This window comes from Corythoichthys intestinalis, chromosome 17 (assembly GCF_030265065.1).
Source record: "Corythoichthys intestinalis isolate RoL2023-P3 chromosome 17, ASM3026506v1, whole genome shotgun sequence".
NCBI lineage: Eukaryota > Metazoa > Chordata > Actinopteri > Syngnathiformes > Syngnathidae > Corythoichthys > Corythoichthys intestinalis.
In genome coordinates this window covers 26,612,487-26,630,479 of record NC_080411.1, presented here as the reverse complement: position 1 = coordinate 26,630,479, position 17,993 = coordinate 26,612,487, and the positions used below count along the sequence as shown (strand labels likewise).

The 17,993-nt window shown below is 37.5% G+C and overlaps 2 protein-coding genes across 3 annotated transcripts; one reads left to right on the top strand and one right to left on the bottom strand.

Moving 5' to 3' along the window:
• The first annotated feature begins 8,346 nt into the window (after positions 1–8,346).
• ube2g1b (ubiquitin-conjugating enzyme E2G 1b (UBC7 homolog, yeast)) lies at positions 8,347–12,180 on the top strand. 2 transcript variants are annotated; one of them, XM_057819028.1, is made up of 6 exons: positions 8,348–8,560; positions 8,853–8,955; positions 9,067–9,164; positions 10,299–10,477; positions 10,553–10,647; positions 10,720–12,172. In XM_057819028.1, the coding sequence occupies exons 1-5, from the start codon at positions 8,518–8,520 to the stop codon at positions 10,637–10,639; spliced, it is 510 nt and encodes a 169-aa protein (XP_057675011.1). In that variant the 5' UTR covers positions 8,348–8,517; the 3' UTR covers positions 10,640–10,647; positions 10,720–12,172. The 2 variants fall into 2 exon arrangements, with proteins under 2 accessions (XP_057675012.1, XP_057675011.1); XM_057819029.1 differs by lacking the exon at positions 10,553–10,647 and having other exon boundaries at positions 8,347–8,560; positions 10,720–12,180.
• A 2,003-nt stretch (positions 12,181–14,183) lies between these two features.
• On the bottom strand, positions 14,184–17,961 carry arpc3 (actin related protein 2/3 complex, subunit 3). The gene is made up of 7 exons (XM_057819027.1): positions 17,823–17,961; positions 17,440–17,539; positions 15,622–15,698; positions 15,325–15,393; positions 15,073–15,199; positions 14,802–14,896; positions 14,184–14,422 (listed from the first exon to the last, which is right to left on the bottom strand). The coding sequence occupies exons 1-7, from the start codon at positions 17,826–17,828 to the stop codon at positions 14,360–14,362; spliced, it is 537 nt and encodes a 178-aa protein (XP_057675010.1). The 5' UTR covers positions 17,829–17,961; the 3' UTR covers positions 14,184–14,359.
• Positions 17,962–17,993: the final 32 nt, after the last annotated feature.

The following is a 17,993-nucleotide window of genomic DNA, read 5'->3' as shown; positions in this document are numbered from 1 at the left end:
AAAAAAAATATCAGGAAAAAAGTACTCGAGAATGAGAAGCTCATGAGACCCCTTTAGTATGTTTGTCTGCATAAAAACATGGACATTATGTAGTTTTTTTTCTCTAAATCCAGAAGTTTTTACCCTTAATTAACCTTCTCACCGTGTTTTAAAGTTTTTTTTAATTCCAAACCAAGCCCTTCTTTCTCACCTCGCTCCCACCATGTCATTATTACGCATGGGTGATCTGTGTAACATGATGCATTAACCAGGCCAATTGTGTTTTCATCCTGTAATCTGGGAGATCAATGTTGTTGTAGCTTTTTACGTGCATGCATAAATTGGAACACTGATAAACACAGAATGGCTCTCATTCATGACCAGCGACAAACTGAAAGGACATCAAGGGCGTCTATTTCGGGTGCCCAGCCTGAGGGAGCTATATTTTATTTTACAATGTTCCGTTTAAAATGATCCAAACACCATGTGTGGTGCCATTAAGGGCCTTGACTGAAACAAGCCCGCGACACACATTAAATTTAGGTTTTAGAGAGACATTTCATTTATTTGAAGTTAAACATCAAAGAGGACTCCTCAGGGTGGGACGCGAACGTGCACTCGAGTTGTGAGTAATTTGATCAGGCAAGGTTTTATGGTATTTCCTTACCTTTGGCTATTTAAAAAAGTGCAACGGTGCCTCAGGAAATTAAATTTTAATAAAAGTTATTGCCTTTAGGAGTTTTTAATTAAGCTTAAAACGACATCTGATTATATTTAAAAGGACATTTTAGACCACATTGTGTTTCTTTGAAATCTGCATGGAATTTGTTTTTTCAGGCACATAACTATGAGCTGGATCATTTGATTTGACATATTTAAAAGCAGTTCAAGTAATTGCCACTTATACACAAATATAGGCTATATTTATTCTAATATTCAAATTATAACATGTTTAACACAAGTCAAATGAGTGGATATAACATTTACAACAGTATTACATCTTAAAATGATGCATAAATATGTAAACATACGGTTACAAAAAATGTGTTGGTTGTACCTGTATAGCGACCTGAACCAAATTTATTTAACAACTTTTGGAAGACATTTTGACTAGCCTGATAACTTCCAAACATTGGCGAATTCCTACTACGTCTATGTAGGTTGAGGTTGAATTTACATCAAGGCAGGCTGCAATCAGCCTAGCAGGGGGTTGTGGTCTTCCCCTGCAGGGGTTTAATGCTCCATTATTTAAATGAGGGCATATCAATGGGAAAATAAGCACAATCAAGGGGTTAGACAGGGCAATCAAACAGAAACACCAGTTGTATGAAAATTTGAGAGGTGAACGTGGCCTTTCAAAGATTTGCTCTTTTATAAATGAATGTAGGTCACGGTACAGAATTCTATTAGTAATAATCACAGTTTTTAACTGAATAGCACACGGCTTTGTGTGGTATATTTACAGTATATAATATAAGCCTGCATTTATATTATAAACTTTGACACTGAGAACGCAGTGAGAGCAGAAGAGACACTGCTGCAATCTACTCAAAGATTAGAGTTTTGCTTACATCATTTATTAACTTTGCAGGAATACTGAAAGTGTTGCGAGTGTTGGGTTTTGCTCCCTGTTTGTTTAACTGTACAAGTTAGATTTTTTTTTTCCCTTCAGCTATATTTGAATTGATGGGGGGAGAATGGTGGACAAAGAGTTGAACATGGTGAGTTAGAGTATTTTGTCTGTCTCACCATTTTAGGTTCAAAGTTTAAATTTTTTCGGGTGTTTTCTCTGCTTCTGCACAAATTCCAAACATGTAAGCTGATAAGGTTAATAGATGATTGTAGCCTATATTGTACATGTGTGAATGAGTATGGGTGTTTGTGTATATGGGCACTGTGCTTGGCTGACGACCAGTCCAGGGTGTTACACACCTCTCACCTGAAAGATAGCTGCCACCCCAATGAGCTTTCTAATGGTTAAATGGAACACAAGTCTCCTGCTTTCTGTTCAAAATCTGTTATACGCTGCCACCTATTGAAAGCTGCTAACAATGCAGAATCCATTGATAGACTGAAAGTATAAGTACTGTACTGTAAAATCAAATCTTCTCTTTCCTTCATGCCAAAGAACAAAGTAGAGTTAATCAGTAGCACTTTAGATGGTAGCAGATGTGCTGACTTGCATTTAAATGAATGAGATTATTTCATTCTGAACACAGCCTCATCCCATCTAAAGAAGGATGTCCACACAAAAGATAATTTGCGGAACGGAAGATGAATGAATGAATGAATGAATGAATGAATGGCTTGTACACATTAACGCTAACGCCTCAATGATGAGAACGTTTGAAAATGGTCAATCAACATGCATATATCAAAACACACATCTGAATGGAGGCCAAGCTGCAAGGCGCATATGACTAATTTCTGGGAATGTAATTTGGTATGACCATGTGTAGTAACATACCACGCTTTTTTACGTTTACTGACTAGGTTACAATGATAAATGATTATTATTGTGGAATATATTGAGTACATCCTCTCAGTTACTGGATAAAAAGAGTCATGTTGATCATAGGACTATAGTAGCTTTCCTTTATGGGCACAATCTAACAAGTATACAATCATATTAAAGAACATATTTCTACGTCCTGGTCCCCTCTAGATTTGAAAATAACAGGTCTTGTGTATGTTTTTTTTTTTTTTTTTTTTTTTTTTTTTTTTTTTAACTGCACAAGTCCTACATCACCCATAAACACTGACATTCCAAATGGCTATCGATTTGGGGAAGATTAATGTTCCGGCCAAAATAGCGTATATCAGCAATACTTTAACAACTTCATAATATTCCCCAGAACAAATGATCCTATAAGCTTGCAACAACTGATGGCAGTTATTTTCATAATTTGCTCTCAATTAGCTATCAATTTTCCACCCAAGATGTTCTTTTAGAATTTTGAAGAAGTAAACAATCCTTCTACGGCTTGGTGAATATATTATAAACCAATGGATTTCAGGTATTGCTGACTGATTTCATCTTAATGCATGGGTCTGTGCTTGATGAGTGCTACATGAATTCCCATATTGGCCCGAATATAAGACGGTGTTTTTTGCATTGAAATAAGATTGAAAAAGAGGGGGTCGTCTTATATCCGTGGTCTAGACATTATACCCATTCACGACGCTAGATGACGCCAGATATCATTGAAACAATATTCTGTTATGACAGATCTCAGCTACTCTCCCCATTCACGACGCTAGATGGCGCCAGATATCATTGAAGCGATGTTCTGTCATGACAGAGCTCAGCTACTAGTTTAACCAGTTTGCATTATTTTATTGCAATGTTTTTCCTTATTCAGATTTGTTTCAAGACTACAGTTAGACTTCACTTTGATAGTTAATGCAGTTATTGCAATTTTGTTGTTTTATCACAATAGACTGGTTTATTTACATTTAAAAACCAGAAGCCATTCATTTACGAATGTGATTGCACTTTAGTTTACATATTTAAATGTTCAGATATTAAGATTTGAATGAGGCAAAATAACATGTTTTTTCTCTCAAATATATTGTTATAATCATTTGTTTCAGATCTACTATAATTATTTTCTGTATAAAAATTAATTTGGTGTTCAAAAAGTCTTTTTTCAAACTTGAGTCTTGAAAAAGAGGGGGTCGTCTTATAATCAGGGCAGTCTTATATTCGGGCCAATACGGTAGTATTGTCCATGCAAAATGAGCGCAACATAAACATGTCTAAAAACTATAACTAGAACTTTAAGAACTAGAAATGCATAGTCATACACAACCACATTCATCACTCTCTGAATCAATGAGGATAAAATAAATTTATGGATGAGGTGACAACATTATACTACTAAACTATGGTGACTAAATTATTCATATGATTCCTATGATTAAAAAGAAATAACAGAATTTAGGGAATAGCTTCCTCTATTAAAACGGCCAGCTGGACTGCACAGATTTACACATAATTTATGGAAATCACATCAGCTACATCCTCATAGTTAAAAGTGGAAAAACTTTTCATTCCAGCAAATTGTTTTACATTAAACCCATGTTGATTAATGGTGGGTACAAATGAACAACATTCAGTGACCTTTGAGGGAACCTTTATTGAAGACACCTAACCTTTTCTTTGAGAAAATTCTCATTCCCAGAATCTGTTCGAGGAATAACAATGCTCTGAACTGAGCTCATTGCCGTAGGAAAGAAGCAAAAAAGTTCTCTGAGGAGTCAGAGGTTGTCATCTGTAGGCGATCTTTTGTTAAGATGCAAATGTGTGAAGTTTTTGCATAAACATCTTTGTTTATGTGAAATACAGTACTATATATACTCCTTTTGTTGTTCAAGCTTGACTACAGTTTAAAACATCAAAGAAAATGAATTATTAATTTGCTTTAGCGTGATAAATGTGCTCCATTTTGGCTTTAACATGTCTTCCTCACAATATATTTGGCAAGAAACAGCAAAAGTGTTCATCTTTAATCGACTTTTCAGTATTCACATTCAGGCCAGGTGTGTGTAAACATATTCCTCCAACTGCCACTTTAAAATTCTTTGACTTCATTTAATGGAACACAATCCATTAGGCAGTTACACTGTAGCCTATATGTTCTCTTTCTCTCTGCATAAATGTTAATAAAGCATTCAGCCTCAAATTTGGAAGTTATTATCATGTTTGCTCCATTTCCCGATTTCTAGAGATAGACCAGAACCTTCTTTCATGACTTCCGACACAGGCTTGCTTGATGCCTTAGTCCGTTTGGAAAAAAGGACTATTACAACCCACATCAATTTTTGAAAGTCACTGAAAATGGGGAGCCCAATGTTAATCTATAAATGGATCCACAATCTAGCCCAGTCTATTTCAAAGGCATAATAGTAGAGCATATGTGGTGTATGAACCACTGAAATAATTTGTATATGTTTGGACTCACAGACATGCCGTACGTTTCTTGTAGCATCTAGTGCAAATCTGTATGTATGTTCGAGACAAGAGATGAGTGATGTTCCCCCTCGTGTTATGACGTGCATGTAACCAGGGCTGTCAACAGACTTGCAGGGGCTCGGGACAAGAGACCATTATAGGGCCCCCCTCCAACCCCTGTCACCGGCTTGTCACGACAATCTACGCAGTACTTTAACGCTTTGCAAGCAATGAGAGTGGTAAATTTTCAAATTATTTATTTTGAGATGGACAGTTAAATTTAACAGATCGTAATGTGATGTGACACAATATAAACAAACAATTTCCATCTATTGTCCCATGTAGCCTACAATACAATACAACTGAGAGTGCTATGCCTGCATGCTAAGCAACAAAACAGTATAAGTAAACATCCTGTGCCGGCCTCCTCCACATCCCTGGGATTATCAAGCCCTCAAACAGTGATGCGCCTAGATTTTTTGACAGCAAATTTATAACGTCAGTAAAATCTAGTTTTTGAGCAAGGTCACGCTCAATGGAGTACATGGTGTTACCGACATCCCCAAGGGGCCACTGTCCCTTACAATATGACCGGCTTTACCAATTTGGCGCAGACAAAGAGGTGGGCGAGCGTAAGCGGGTGAGATAGTAGCAGTTAAGAGGTGTTGCGCGGTAGCATTGTGTGGCTGTGAGTCCCCCATTGCTAATAAAAGTTCCAGCAAAAAGCCATCCGACGTGTCTCTGCGTTTTTATGTACATCGCCACCTTCATTAAGGAAGACCCGGACGAATCGACGACAAACGGGCCGTCCACCCGTCCACCCCACACTACGGTGCGGAGTTGAGAGCACTGCAATTTACCATAAAGTGCAGTTTGGTAACAATGGCTATGTTGTTAAGCCTGCCCTGTGATATGGTGGAGCGCAGGTAGTTTTTTATTATATTCATTTTACTGAGGGGGGGGGGGGGGGGGGGTGCTAGTGCAAAAAAAGGTATAAATATATATTTGGAATATTTAATATTATTTTAAATATATATCGAGTAGAACAATATTTAATCAGACAATGATTTAAATACAAAAGATTTGTGAATGTAAAGTAAATAAAATAAGGGTCATTCAGGGGCCCCTATGGTTCTGAGGCCCAGGACAACATACCCTAACTCCTCTTGATGCTAGGTGTGTGCAGGCCCCTACCCGAAGGCGGGGCACAGAGTCAGCGCCCCGTGTCCCGTCAATATATTCTGAAGTCTATGATTATACTTTGGAGGGAAAAAAAAGTTAAAAAAAAAACGTCATATATACACACCTCTCTTTCCAATGTTAAATCTTAATACATTGAACACACACACAACGACCCACACACCCACCCACAAGACAAAAAAAAAAAGGGGGGGGATGATACTTTGCGATTTTTCACTTATCGCGGCGGGTTGTGGTCCCCATTTACCGCAAAAAAAGACGAGGGATTACTGTAATGCACTGTCATTTGTTTAAATGTTGTCTCACCATTAGGTATTGGGGATTCCTTTTTTCCCTTTATAGGCTACTGTAGTAAATGTTATAATTGATTTCTTCTACATTTCATTCATATAATCCTTTCTGTGAGTCTTAACCCACTGTTGTTTCACCACGGTTTGTGAAAATCGAACACAGCCATTTTACCTGCAAGCATAAATGAGGGCACATTTTTTTTGTTTGCTATGTGTCTGCCAGTCATGAAACCAGAATGAGTTTCCTCAATTATACCATTCAGCGTCAACTTTAATATTTTAGCCAAACATATCGCTAAGATTTTGTAATCATTATTATGAAGTTATATTCTATTTTTATGGAATTTTTGGAGTGAATTGGGGGTGGGACCCAAAAAAAGCTCTGCTTCTTCCCACTCCTTTTTGAGCTAAACATGTATATATTGTTATTTCTGTTATAATCATTACTGTTTTTTTTTTTTTTTTTTTTTTTTCCCACTCTGTTGTTTTTCGTTATTATTGTTCAAAATCAATCAATCAATCAATCAATCGATATTGGTCTCCAATTGTCCAAAAATAAAGTATCTTTTGTGGTTTAGGAAGGAGAGTAATCAAACCCCGAGTTAAAGACACCCGCGGTGCTTGGTGCACTCAAATTTTTTTTTTTCCTTCTGCTTCCTGCCCTCAATACTTTCTACAAATAACTCACATAAAAATGAAACCAATTCTTTAGAAAAGGCGTTAAACCATCTGTTCCAGGACTTGTTAGATTTTAATTTCTTAATAGCATCCCCATGAGAACCCCATGAGTTTCACACGTGCATTAACTGAACCCTTTGGAATATTTTTTCCCCCCAAATTCAAAATCGATATATCTAGGCTAGCAAGCTAAAACCCAGGTGAATTTCGATTCAAACATCTCATTGAGACAGCATGTTTTTAAAGAGGCCAAAATGTATGTCTTTGCCTGCAGCATCATCAGGCAACTACACCAAGACTGGCCCAATGCACATCTTAGAATTTTTCATTCAGATTTGGAGGAATATATCTTATACCGTTCAACATTAAACCTACTTGGTTGCATTAACCTTGACCGTGCAGTTTGTCATGTTTACATCTCAAATGATATCAAATAATGAAAAACCCTGCACAAAATGATCGTCAAATTTGTACACAGTCACTGTATTAAAAAAAAAAAAAAAAAAAAAAAAGTCTTCACACAAATCCAATAAACAGTGTGAATTTACCACAAATAATTACCTTTTGATTTGCTTCTCACATTGGAAAATGAAACTAAACTCGATTCATTTCACACCGTTTCTATTTTTGTTTTCATGTCGACATTCTTATTCCATCACATCCTTGCCTCACAGACAATTTGCATGGTGTAAAATGTGACGCAATTTTTTTTTTTTTCAATGTAAACGCAGTGCACGTTATCTGTACGTCTGTTGTACTTCCTTATTCCAAGTGCGAGTCAAACTTCCACTGAGCAAACCAGTTTCTCTTGGACTGTCAGTTAAAAGAATTGGAATAAAGCCTGTAAATGGGGACAAACCAGTCCAAAACCTGGCCTAAAACACCACTTTGTTTAGATTTAGTCAGCGTCCAAAAATGGAGCCCTGCGTGTCTTAACCTTCACCTAACCCTTAGACTAACTCACCGAACCCCTGGGGTTCGTTCGAACCCAGGTTAAAAACCACTGATCTAGCATAAGGTACAAACGCGAGCTTGACGCCCCTAGCAACAGTTGCTAACGTCATGAATATTACTGAGCAAAATTGACCTTTTGCGTGCGGTACTCTATTGATTACCTCTACATTTCTCATATAATCCTTACCGTTGTCTTCACCCACTGTTGTTTCACCGCGGTTTGTGAAATTCGGAAACAGCCATTTTGCCTGCAAGCATGAGTGAGGGAAAATATTTTTTGCCACTTACTTCCTGTGCCCCCCTTACTAGTTCGTGTGTGGCGTCATTAGACAACCAAGAAACGTGGATATTGTCCCTCGTGTTAGTTGCCAGATGTCTTATTTATCGTTGTATGTTGCCGGACATTGTTTAAACGGAATATCATTCAAAAAGCAGTCATAAAGTTTTAGTAATTGTTCAAAAATGGCAGGACAGTCGGCGTTATTACTCCGTAAACAATTAGCGGGTAAGTTAGCCCTGGAGGAGCAGCTAAGTTTTTCGTCTGTTCATTTGTACGTACACGTTTGTCTTGTTAGTCAATTGAGATTGTTTACAATTAATTGTGCTTTAACTAAAAAATAGTGGCCTCTTGCATGGTAGGTGTCATGTTGTCAAATGTCTGGCTCGCACGTGAAGTTGAACCTATGGGCACAAAGACCAGTGAACTGATTGGAGCGTACTGTACTCCGTGTTATTCGCCACTATCAAGTCCGCAATAGAGAGCTGCCACGTCTCACCAAAAGAATGTGACCTTTCAGATCTGAACAAGAACCCAGTGGAAGGCTTCTCGGCGGGGCTTGTAGATGACAACGATATCTTTCAGTGGGAAGTGGTCGTCATTGGCCCTCAAGATACAATGTTGTAAGTCAAGTTCACCCACAGTTCTTGGCAACCTCTAGAAGTGCTTGAGTTGCCTATTCCAGGTGTGAAAAGTATTTCAACTGATACTTCTGATGCATTTCCATTTTACAGTGAAGGGGGGTTCTTTAAGGCTACTTTGAATTTTCCCCAGGATTATCCTATAAGACCTCCAAAGATGAAGTTCATCACAGAAATCTGGCATCCCAATGGTTTGTATTATTCAAGTCAACATGTGAAATTTGGGTTTATAGACAGTATATTCAGTGTTCATTTGTTGCTGACAATGACAATAAAGTTCTATACCATTCTAACAATTCAAAATAGAGAAAAAAAATAATTCCCTTTTAAACAGATTTATATACAACTCATAGGCAGAGGTGGGTAGAATAGTCAAATTTTTTACTCGAGTAAGACTAGCGTTACTTCACATTATTATCATAGGAAAAAATAAAAGTAGTCATCCATAAAATGTACTCAAGTACAAGTAAAAAATAGTGAAAAGTATACTTAATAAGTAACATTGTGAGTAACTGCTTAATGTTTGATATATTTAATGGTATTTTTTTTCTCAGCAGTTATTTGTATGAACTGTTATTATACTGTACTATAACATATTACATAACCACGTTAAGCCAAAGAAATAAACAAAACATTGATTTCTGGCTAGAGAAAAAAAAATCTACCCAAAAGCATTATTCGTCCAAAGAGCATAAGTGCCTTCTAGTGGAGAAAACATTTCCTATTATGAAACTAAAAGGATCATACCTCCGGTTATCCGTGGTCACTCGGTGCCAAATAAAAACAGAGATTAAAATCTGCGCTTTCGAGACATGTTTGTGTGTTGTAAAGACACCACTTGATTGAACAGGCTGGCGTAATCATAGAACGGCAAGCTTGACTGCAACCAAGATTGGTAGAATGGAATCATATTATTGTTGCGACGTCTCATTGGTGAAACTGGTTGAGCCACTGTTGACGTCTCTGGCAAAAAAAACAAAGTAAAATCAAATATGTAAAGAGGAAAAATGTAATGACTACTGTAGCCCAAAGTAGCGGAGTCAGAGTAGCGTTTCTCCTCCACAAATCTGCTCAAGTAAAAAGTATGGCTTGGTAAAATTACTGAGATGTACATACTGTATTTCTCAAAAAGTTATTTACTTGTGTAACATGTTACTACCCACCTCTGCTCATAGGTTATATGTCTATATAAGGATGGATGAGACTTGTGTGTGCTGTCTAAAACAGGTCTGCATTGCTTAAGATATTCTAAATTGCCTTAGATTTAAATAAGAGAAACTCTGACCGATGACATATTGGCACCACAATCTTTTTGGTGAGGGCAGTTGCAAAAAATGGGGAAGTATGCATCTCCATCCTGCACGAACCTGGAGAAGACAAGTATGGCTATGAGAAGCCGGAGGAACGCTGGTTGCCAATCCATACTGTTGAGACCATAATGATCAGTGTCATCTCCATGTTGGCAGACCCCAATGGTGACTCGCCCGCCAATGTTGATGCTGCAGTAAGTTCTAGTCCATGCCTTGACACCTTTTATTAGAAAGATCAAATGCTCACCTGTGAATGTGGCACCTGACAGAAAGAATGGCGTGACGATCCAAAAGGTGTTTTCAAGAAAAAGGTTGCACGCTGTGTGCGGAAAAGTCAAGAGATGTCTTTTGACTGAAATCTGATGTAACAATTTGTAACATGACTGAATGAACTGCACACTATTAATGAAATCTTATCTGGTTTGCATTGTTTCAGCTGGGGGATAATTTTCTGAGCAGAGGTTGACCAGGAATGGTGAGGAACCCACTCCAGACCCACCCAATGGATTTTTCCCTTTGGCACATTCAGGATTATTCAAATCTTAGGTTTTCTTTGTATAAACATATTTATTTTAAAATGTGTACAAGTGAATTTTATTTTTGCCTGGTGTGTGTTGGTTTATCTGCATACTGAGCCATACAGCCTTCAGTGCCTACAGTCTATAATGTATGCGTTTTCAGGCCACGTTTACACTAGTATGGATAATGTTATACAAGGTATTTCACATACTTGGGGGGGTGGCGTGGCTCAGTTGTAGAGTAATTGTCCCCCCCAACCCAGAGGTTGTGGGTTCGATTCTCCGCCCTGATGAACTCGTCTAAGTGTCCTTGAGCAAGACACTGAACCCCACATTGCTGCGTCACCAGTAGGTGGATGGTGAGATAGTGTAAAGCGCTTTGAGCGCCTAGAAAGGTGGAAAAGCCCTATATAAGTGTAACACCATTTACCATACTTGGTCGCAGTCGTTTACAACCCCCCGCTGCCGTAAACCAAGTCCACATTTGAAAAAAGTAGGCATGTGCCAAAAAGAGGCAGAACATATTACGTCAGCATAACTTAAAACATTGCAAGTGATCAATTTGCGAAATGAACAATGACTTAAACCACGTTATTAAATTGAGGAACTGTTATTTTGTGTGAATTTTGTTGGTGAGGAAGTGAGTGAGCAACATGGCAGAAAAAGAAAAGGTTCTGTACTTGTGACAGAATTACCTTGGAACTGATATAAAATCTTTAATGAAAGTTCAAAAACAGTGAACAGTTACTTTCATGAACACAATCGACCTATGGATGGAGAACGTCAGTACACGCAACCTTTGTGTGCACATCTACGAGAGCTGTCATTCCTGTATCTCACATGATGTGTTACCTTGGAAAATATTTCTGTGTAACCTTCATGTTAAAAAAACATCTGTGATTTGCCAGTTTCCTTCTTTACATTGTGTCAAGAAGCTGGCTATGGCATGTGTCAATCTTTTGAGTACATGTAAGCCTATGCATAACAGAGAATGTGTCGACATTAGAGGAAGTACCCAGTTTCTAATATTAGATGGCTAACTACCTCATGTAAAATATCCAGAGAGGGCTAGTGCGGGTGACATAGGGTATTGGCTAAATATATGCAGTACGAGTATTTTGTCATAATGTAGACGCATCCTCGTTTACGGTCTTTGCCATGTTATATATGGAATATAGTGATATTTTTGATGGGTCAATGTGAAATGACTTGAGCCATTGTTCAATTTCTGTTCTCTCTTAACTCAAGTGCTTTTACATGTGTATAAATTTAATAAAAACCTGAGTGAAAAAAAATGAAGTACTCTGTAATAGCATGACCGTGTTACAGTAATACTAGTTAATCCCTTGCTGTTTACACTGGATTATCAGAAATTCTAAATTAAAAGATGTTTAAAGTGATTGAGATCTCAAATACCCATCACAAAAGAATTGTTTATAGTTTTGATTCTACAATCCCTGGCAAAAATTATGGAACCACCAGGCTTGGGGAATGTTCCCAATTGCTTAACTGTAGAGAAAAAAGCAGATCATGACCCGAAAAGAAAAACGGCAACTTTGTCTTTGGGAAAAGCACAACAACTTTGGGAGAAAACAAAAAAAGGTTACACTTTTTCAGACCTTGCAGAGGCATTTAGGGAAAAAAATCATTTAGTACAATTTAATGTCAAAACTAAATGCCTGCTTCAAATTTGATCAATGTGTTACTTTGAAGTTTAAAAAGAATGATCACACTATGAGCTATTGCACCAAGTTGACTGACCTTAATTATGGCTCAACAGAGGAATAATAATAAATGAAACAAAGACATGTCTTAACCCATAAAGGCCCGCAACATGAAACAATCGTCAGAAAATCTCAAAATTTGAAAAATAAGGTCTTAATGGAACCATTTTTTTTTTTTTCAAATTTGAAAATCAAAATACATTTGTGTACGGTAATAAGCGCTCAAATATCCATAGGCCTAACCCTTGCTAAATTGTTTTTTCTCTTGGAACCTGCAGATGCATGTGTTGACTTACATCCATCTTTTTTTTCCTTTTTTTTTTTTTAAGAAAAATATCAAAATTTTGAATTTGAGTCTCAAAATCGTGAAATTCTAAGTGTAGCATATATGCTGGTCTCTTATTGGTTTAAGACTGCAAATCATCACAGATGTTGGATGTTCACAGTAACTGTCTAAAATCTAAACAAAGGGAAGGTTTTAAAGCATATATACTGGTTAAATATCAGAGAAAAGTTAAGACTGAAAACACGCCATGTCTTGAATACAATGAACAACAAAAGAGGCACAAATGGGAGGAAACTGGAGTCAATTTATGTAACTGAAATGTAAGAAACCATCAACAAGAAAAACAAGTAATTATGAACACTTAAACAAAAATAATCAGAGAAGTGTTTGTGGACTGTGGATGGCCGGATGAAAGTCATAGGTATTCAGTCAGTTTTATTAAGACAACTGCCTTAAGAAGAAATGAAAGTTTCCACTCATTGATAAGGTGTTGTATGTCAAGGAAAGGCACTGGGGAGATAGTGATAGTTCCATTTTCAAATCGATTAAATTGAATAATAAAGTAGTTGCCAACGAGTTTGATAATCGATAGTCTTAGACGACAGTTAAGACAGAAAGTTGTAATAAAATATTTTTGAAGGAAAACGTCATCCCTTTTGTCTTGTTACTTACATGCCTGAATCAACGGCATGGTAAATTGTGAAGGTAATTGAAAATATTTATCCGATTAATCATTTAATTAATCGATTATGAAAATAATCGTTAGTTGCAGCCCTAATAACGAGCCTTGCTATCAAAAACTGAAAAACCACAATTCAGGTCGTCATGTGTCTCAAAAAATTCAGATCCGAAATCAATTGAACATCTGAGGTGGAAAGAAAATGGTCCATGACAAGGCTTCAACATGCAAAGATTATCTAGCAACAGCAATCAGGTAAAGTATTAGTTGTGTTTGACTGATCATTCCATATTTTTGTCTTCACAATTAAGTGAACCTCATTCCTCAGAACTGACTCCATATTTTATCTCCCTTTTTGTAAAAGTAATTGTTACCAACAACCACAATTTCTCAAATGATGAGCGTTTAAGAAAAATTTCATTTGAAATACGTCCTGTCAATGGTTTTCTCCCCCCCTCAAAACTACTGGGTGAACATCCATCATAATTTTCCCCCATGGTTTGTAATAATGGAAAAGCCCTCATTTTGCAGGAATGGCATCCGTAGACTGTAGTAGTCAAAATTTTAAGAATAAAATGGGTGTCTGTAATAACGCGCATGTAAAATCACATTCCCTCTGCCTTAAACAATATCTTAGAAAAACTTGACACTCAATAAAACATTTAAGAGCACAAGCATAAAACAAACATGATATTCCAACAGCCATAATTGCTTTATTGAATTAAGCAACAGCTCAATCTTATGTCCACGTTCACAACCTTCGGAACTCTAGTATAAAATTGCACCACAAAAAGCATGAATTCGACCATGAGGGGGAAAAAAAGCATCCACCGGGCAGGCACCGATGAAAACGCTACACGCTGCCAGTTTTACTGTCCTGGTGCAGACAGACTCTTGTTCATGAACTGCTTCTTGACAAAACACATCCACCACTGAAACAAAGAAACATCAGGTCAGAAACGTGTTTGCAACTTATCAAACCAGACATTAAGCATAGAACAAAACACTTTCAGAGCAGGAATGCTGGGTAATACGTCAAAAGATTTTGAGCAGGACTTCAGCTACTATGTAACAAGTTGCTATGACAAGGCTACAATGTGGGATGCACAAATGAATGCATAAAAAACATAATAACATTTACATTTGCAAAACAACAGAATCCTTAATTTTCCTTGAAGATATACAAATTTGTATGACTTATACGTGTACATCTTTTTTTTAAAAAAATATAAAACCAGAAGATTATGTCTACAAATGGGTTGCCATGATGGATGGTAGGGATTTTCTTGGGTGGATACTAATTGGACTCACCTTGCTAGGCTTGTCTGTCTGGGGATCGAACACACGTTCACATAGCCTCCATCCAGTCTCCTGTCTGATCTGCTGGAGGTACAACCTCATTGTGTCTGAACAATGTGGGAGGACATTGTCATCAATGTGCATTTGTTGCAAGGACATGTTGTTTCAAATATAATAATTCTATATCCCTTTTAGTGTTGCCAAATAAATGCAGATTTGTTTTCTTTACTGGTGGCCCTATTGACCACTTTTTGACAACTTGTTTCATTCTTTCAGGTCCCACCTTCCTCCTGCCTGTTAGCAGGTTTGGCGTACATTGCGTTGAGCGGGAAACCGGGCTCTCCAGGAATGGGGAAGTTGGTAATGCCGAGTGTGTACATTTCCTTCTCCCCTTGGCCCCTAGAGCTGCACTGAAGAGCAAAATGCAAATATCAACTGACTTGATTGTGGCGTAAATATATACTTTGATCAACTGGATGAAATCGAATGCTGCTGTTTGTGGTTTAAATGTGGTAGAACAGTGCGTATCATTTACCTTTTGCAGCTTCTTTAGACACTCAGAAATATACAGCGTGATGTAGATCAGCGTCCTGTCTGCCTCATTCTGAATAAAAACACGCATAAAAAATTGGAGTTAAAAAAAAATAATTGTTTCATTGATACAAGAGGAATGAAATTCCCAACATTTCTAAACTCCCACCGTAGGCAGCAAGAGGGAGCAAGCTGGGGCATGTAAAAGAATGAAGTGCATAGTGTGCAAAGAGCCGTTTAATCCCAAAACATTGTCTGCTATATTAAAATATAGGGTAGCAGTAAACTTTTGCGATCTCACCTTTATCTCGTAGTTCTTGAAGAAAACATTTGCCTTGAAATAGTAGATAGCCTCATCAATAATGTCAGAATCGATGCCTGAGATGCAAAAACAAAAACAATGCTGCTAAACATGCTCATGCATCAGAAGAAAACTATACAAGCAGATTGCACTTTTGGTCACCTAAGGAACAGGTTTCAGGGCCACAAGCATTCATTTTAAAGATTAAGTGATTTTGTGTGAAACTAAAAAATGCATACCAGTCACCATTTTAAGCTGACAATTATTCTCAAGTCACAAACTTATTTTTGCCTAGGCTAGCCATTCCATGTTTTGAAGTTCACCTTCAAAAGTGTAGTCATAGACTTCAAAACTCTCTAAACCTGACACTTTGTCATTCTTTGCGTCACACCTTACCATAAGGGGGTTGAGCTTCATTTAGTAATAGTCATTCGAAGACATTACACGCTCATGTCTAAGCTGGATTTAAGCTTGGATTTCTGAAGAAGTACAAAAGCTGTACCGCATACAAACAGGAAGGATTGTCTCAGGAGTGATTTGTTCGAGGATTCAAGGTAATTATTTTTCGTACCATGCATGCATTTTTAACCATGAATAAAACATCAATGGGAGAAATCAGCCGCTACTGCATTGGCATCATAGTTCGCCATATTTACGTAAAATAAACGCTAACTTTTTTTCGGCTTTAACCAAGAATCGAGACTGTTTTAGGTGCCGAATTCAGGGATTTAAGCATTTATTCACAAGAATTTTCACCAGAAAAGCTCTGTTTACATCAGGTGGCCGCAAGCCTCATTCACTAACAGAGTAGCATTGTAATTCGACATATTTACGTAAAATAAACGCTAACTGCACGGTTTCTTTTTTTTAACCAAAATTCGAGACTGTTTTACGTCCATATCTATGAAGAATTCGGAGATTTAAGCATTTATTCACAAGAATTTTCACCAGAAATGCTCTGTTTATGCCAGACGGCCACTAGCCTCTTTCACTACAACTACATAACTACACAACTGTATAATGACAATGAAGGGCTATTGTATTCTATAATAAGTTGTGATTGCATATAGAATTTATTAATAATCTCTTAGTTATAAATGACTCCGCATGTTTTCCCTCAACCCCCAAGTATTAAGTTTCTGATGTGAAAATTGATTTATTAGCTGTTGAAAAAATGTAAGTTGCTATTTTGGGCAAAAACTTAAACGATTTGTTAAATATTGCTATTGATCCTGAAAATATAGGTGATTATCTCTGCATTTGGTGATTTTTGTGTATCTAGTGTAAAATCTGAGAATGTTATAGCCATTTTAAGTTTTGTTATACTTATATAAAAATTGTTCATCAGGATTTTTTGAAGTTTTAAAAATAGGCCCCCTACGGATCGGCCCTTCGCTCCGTGTCATGTCAATATATTATGAAGTCTATGAGTGTAGTATATGATTTGGACGAAGGGTGCAATTTTAATTCAAGCATCCTTGAGTGTAATGCATGGAAAAATAACCTTCAACCTAACCAGTCTATTTTGACCGGGAGGGTTAGCAGTAGATAATCATCTTTCAGTGCCAGAGACGTCTACTTGAAGTGTGAGAATGACCACTACAAGCATTCGAAGTCCAAATGGACTAGAAGTTTACCAGTGTCAATGGTAATTAATGAGCTACACAACTGATGTTTCAAACTTAGCCAGCGGGCAAAACTGCAGTGACACCATTCAGTTGTCATTTCAAGAAACAAGTGACACTTACACTACCACTGCAACATGACTTGGTACTATGCAAATTATATTTAAGGTAGTGTATAGCCGCACGGACTCACCGTCTCCTCTCGCCGGTCCCTTAAACTGTGTTTTAAGGGGCAGTAAAGCCATGTTCCCCACCGTCCTGGTGTTCTCCTCCTGCATAGTTGAGTGATACGCCTGACGGGAGAGGTTCAACAAAGCTAGTGACATGATCCAAAATCCCAATTAACCTGCCCGTCGAAAAGCCACAATGCTACCATGCAGAACTTTAGCGTTAACATTCTTGCATCATTTGATGCCGACGTAGTTATCCCATTTGGAAGCAATGCTAACTCAGTTAGCCAAGAATGCTAACAATAAAGCCAGCACACGCAAAACGGCGTCATTTTGAGTCGCTCAACAGATAGTTAACAACTGTGAACGTTTAGACATACCTAAAAATAACCGTGGGTGTACTTACCGGCATGTTGGGTGGCGAAATACGAATTCAACAGCTCAGCGACGAATGTTAGATCCCCAAGATGCTGCTTCCGCCTTCTTTTGAAACAGGAAGAGGCAATGTGGCACATTGCTACATGATCGCTAGGGGGCGTCACAACAATTAACTCAAGAACGCGATAATGTAGTTTGG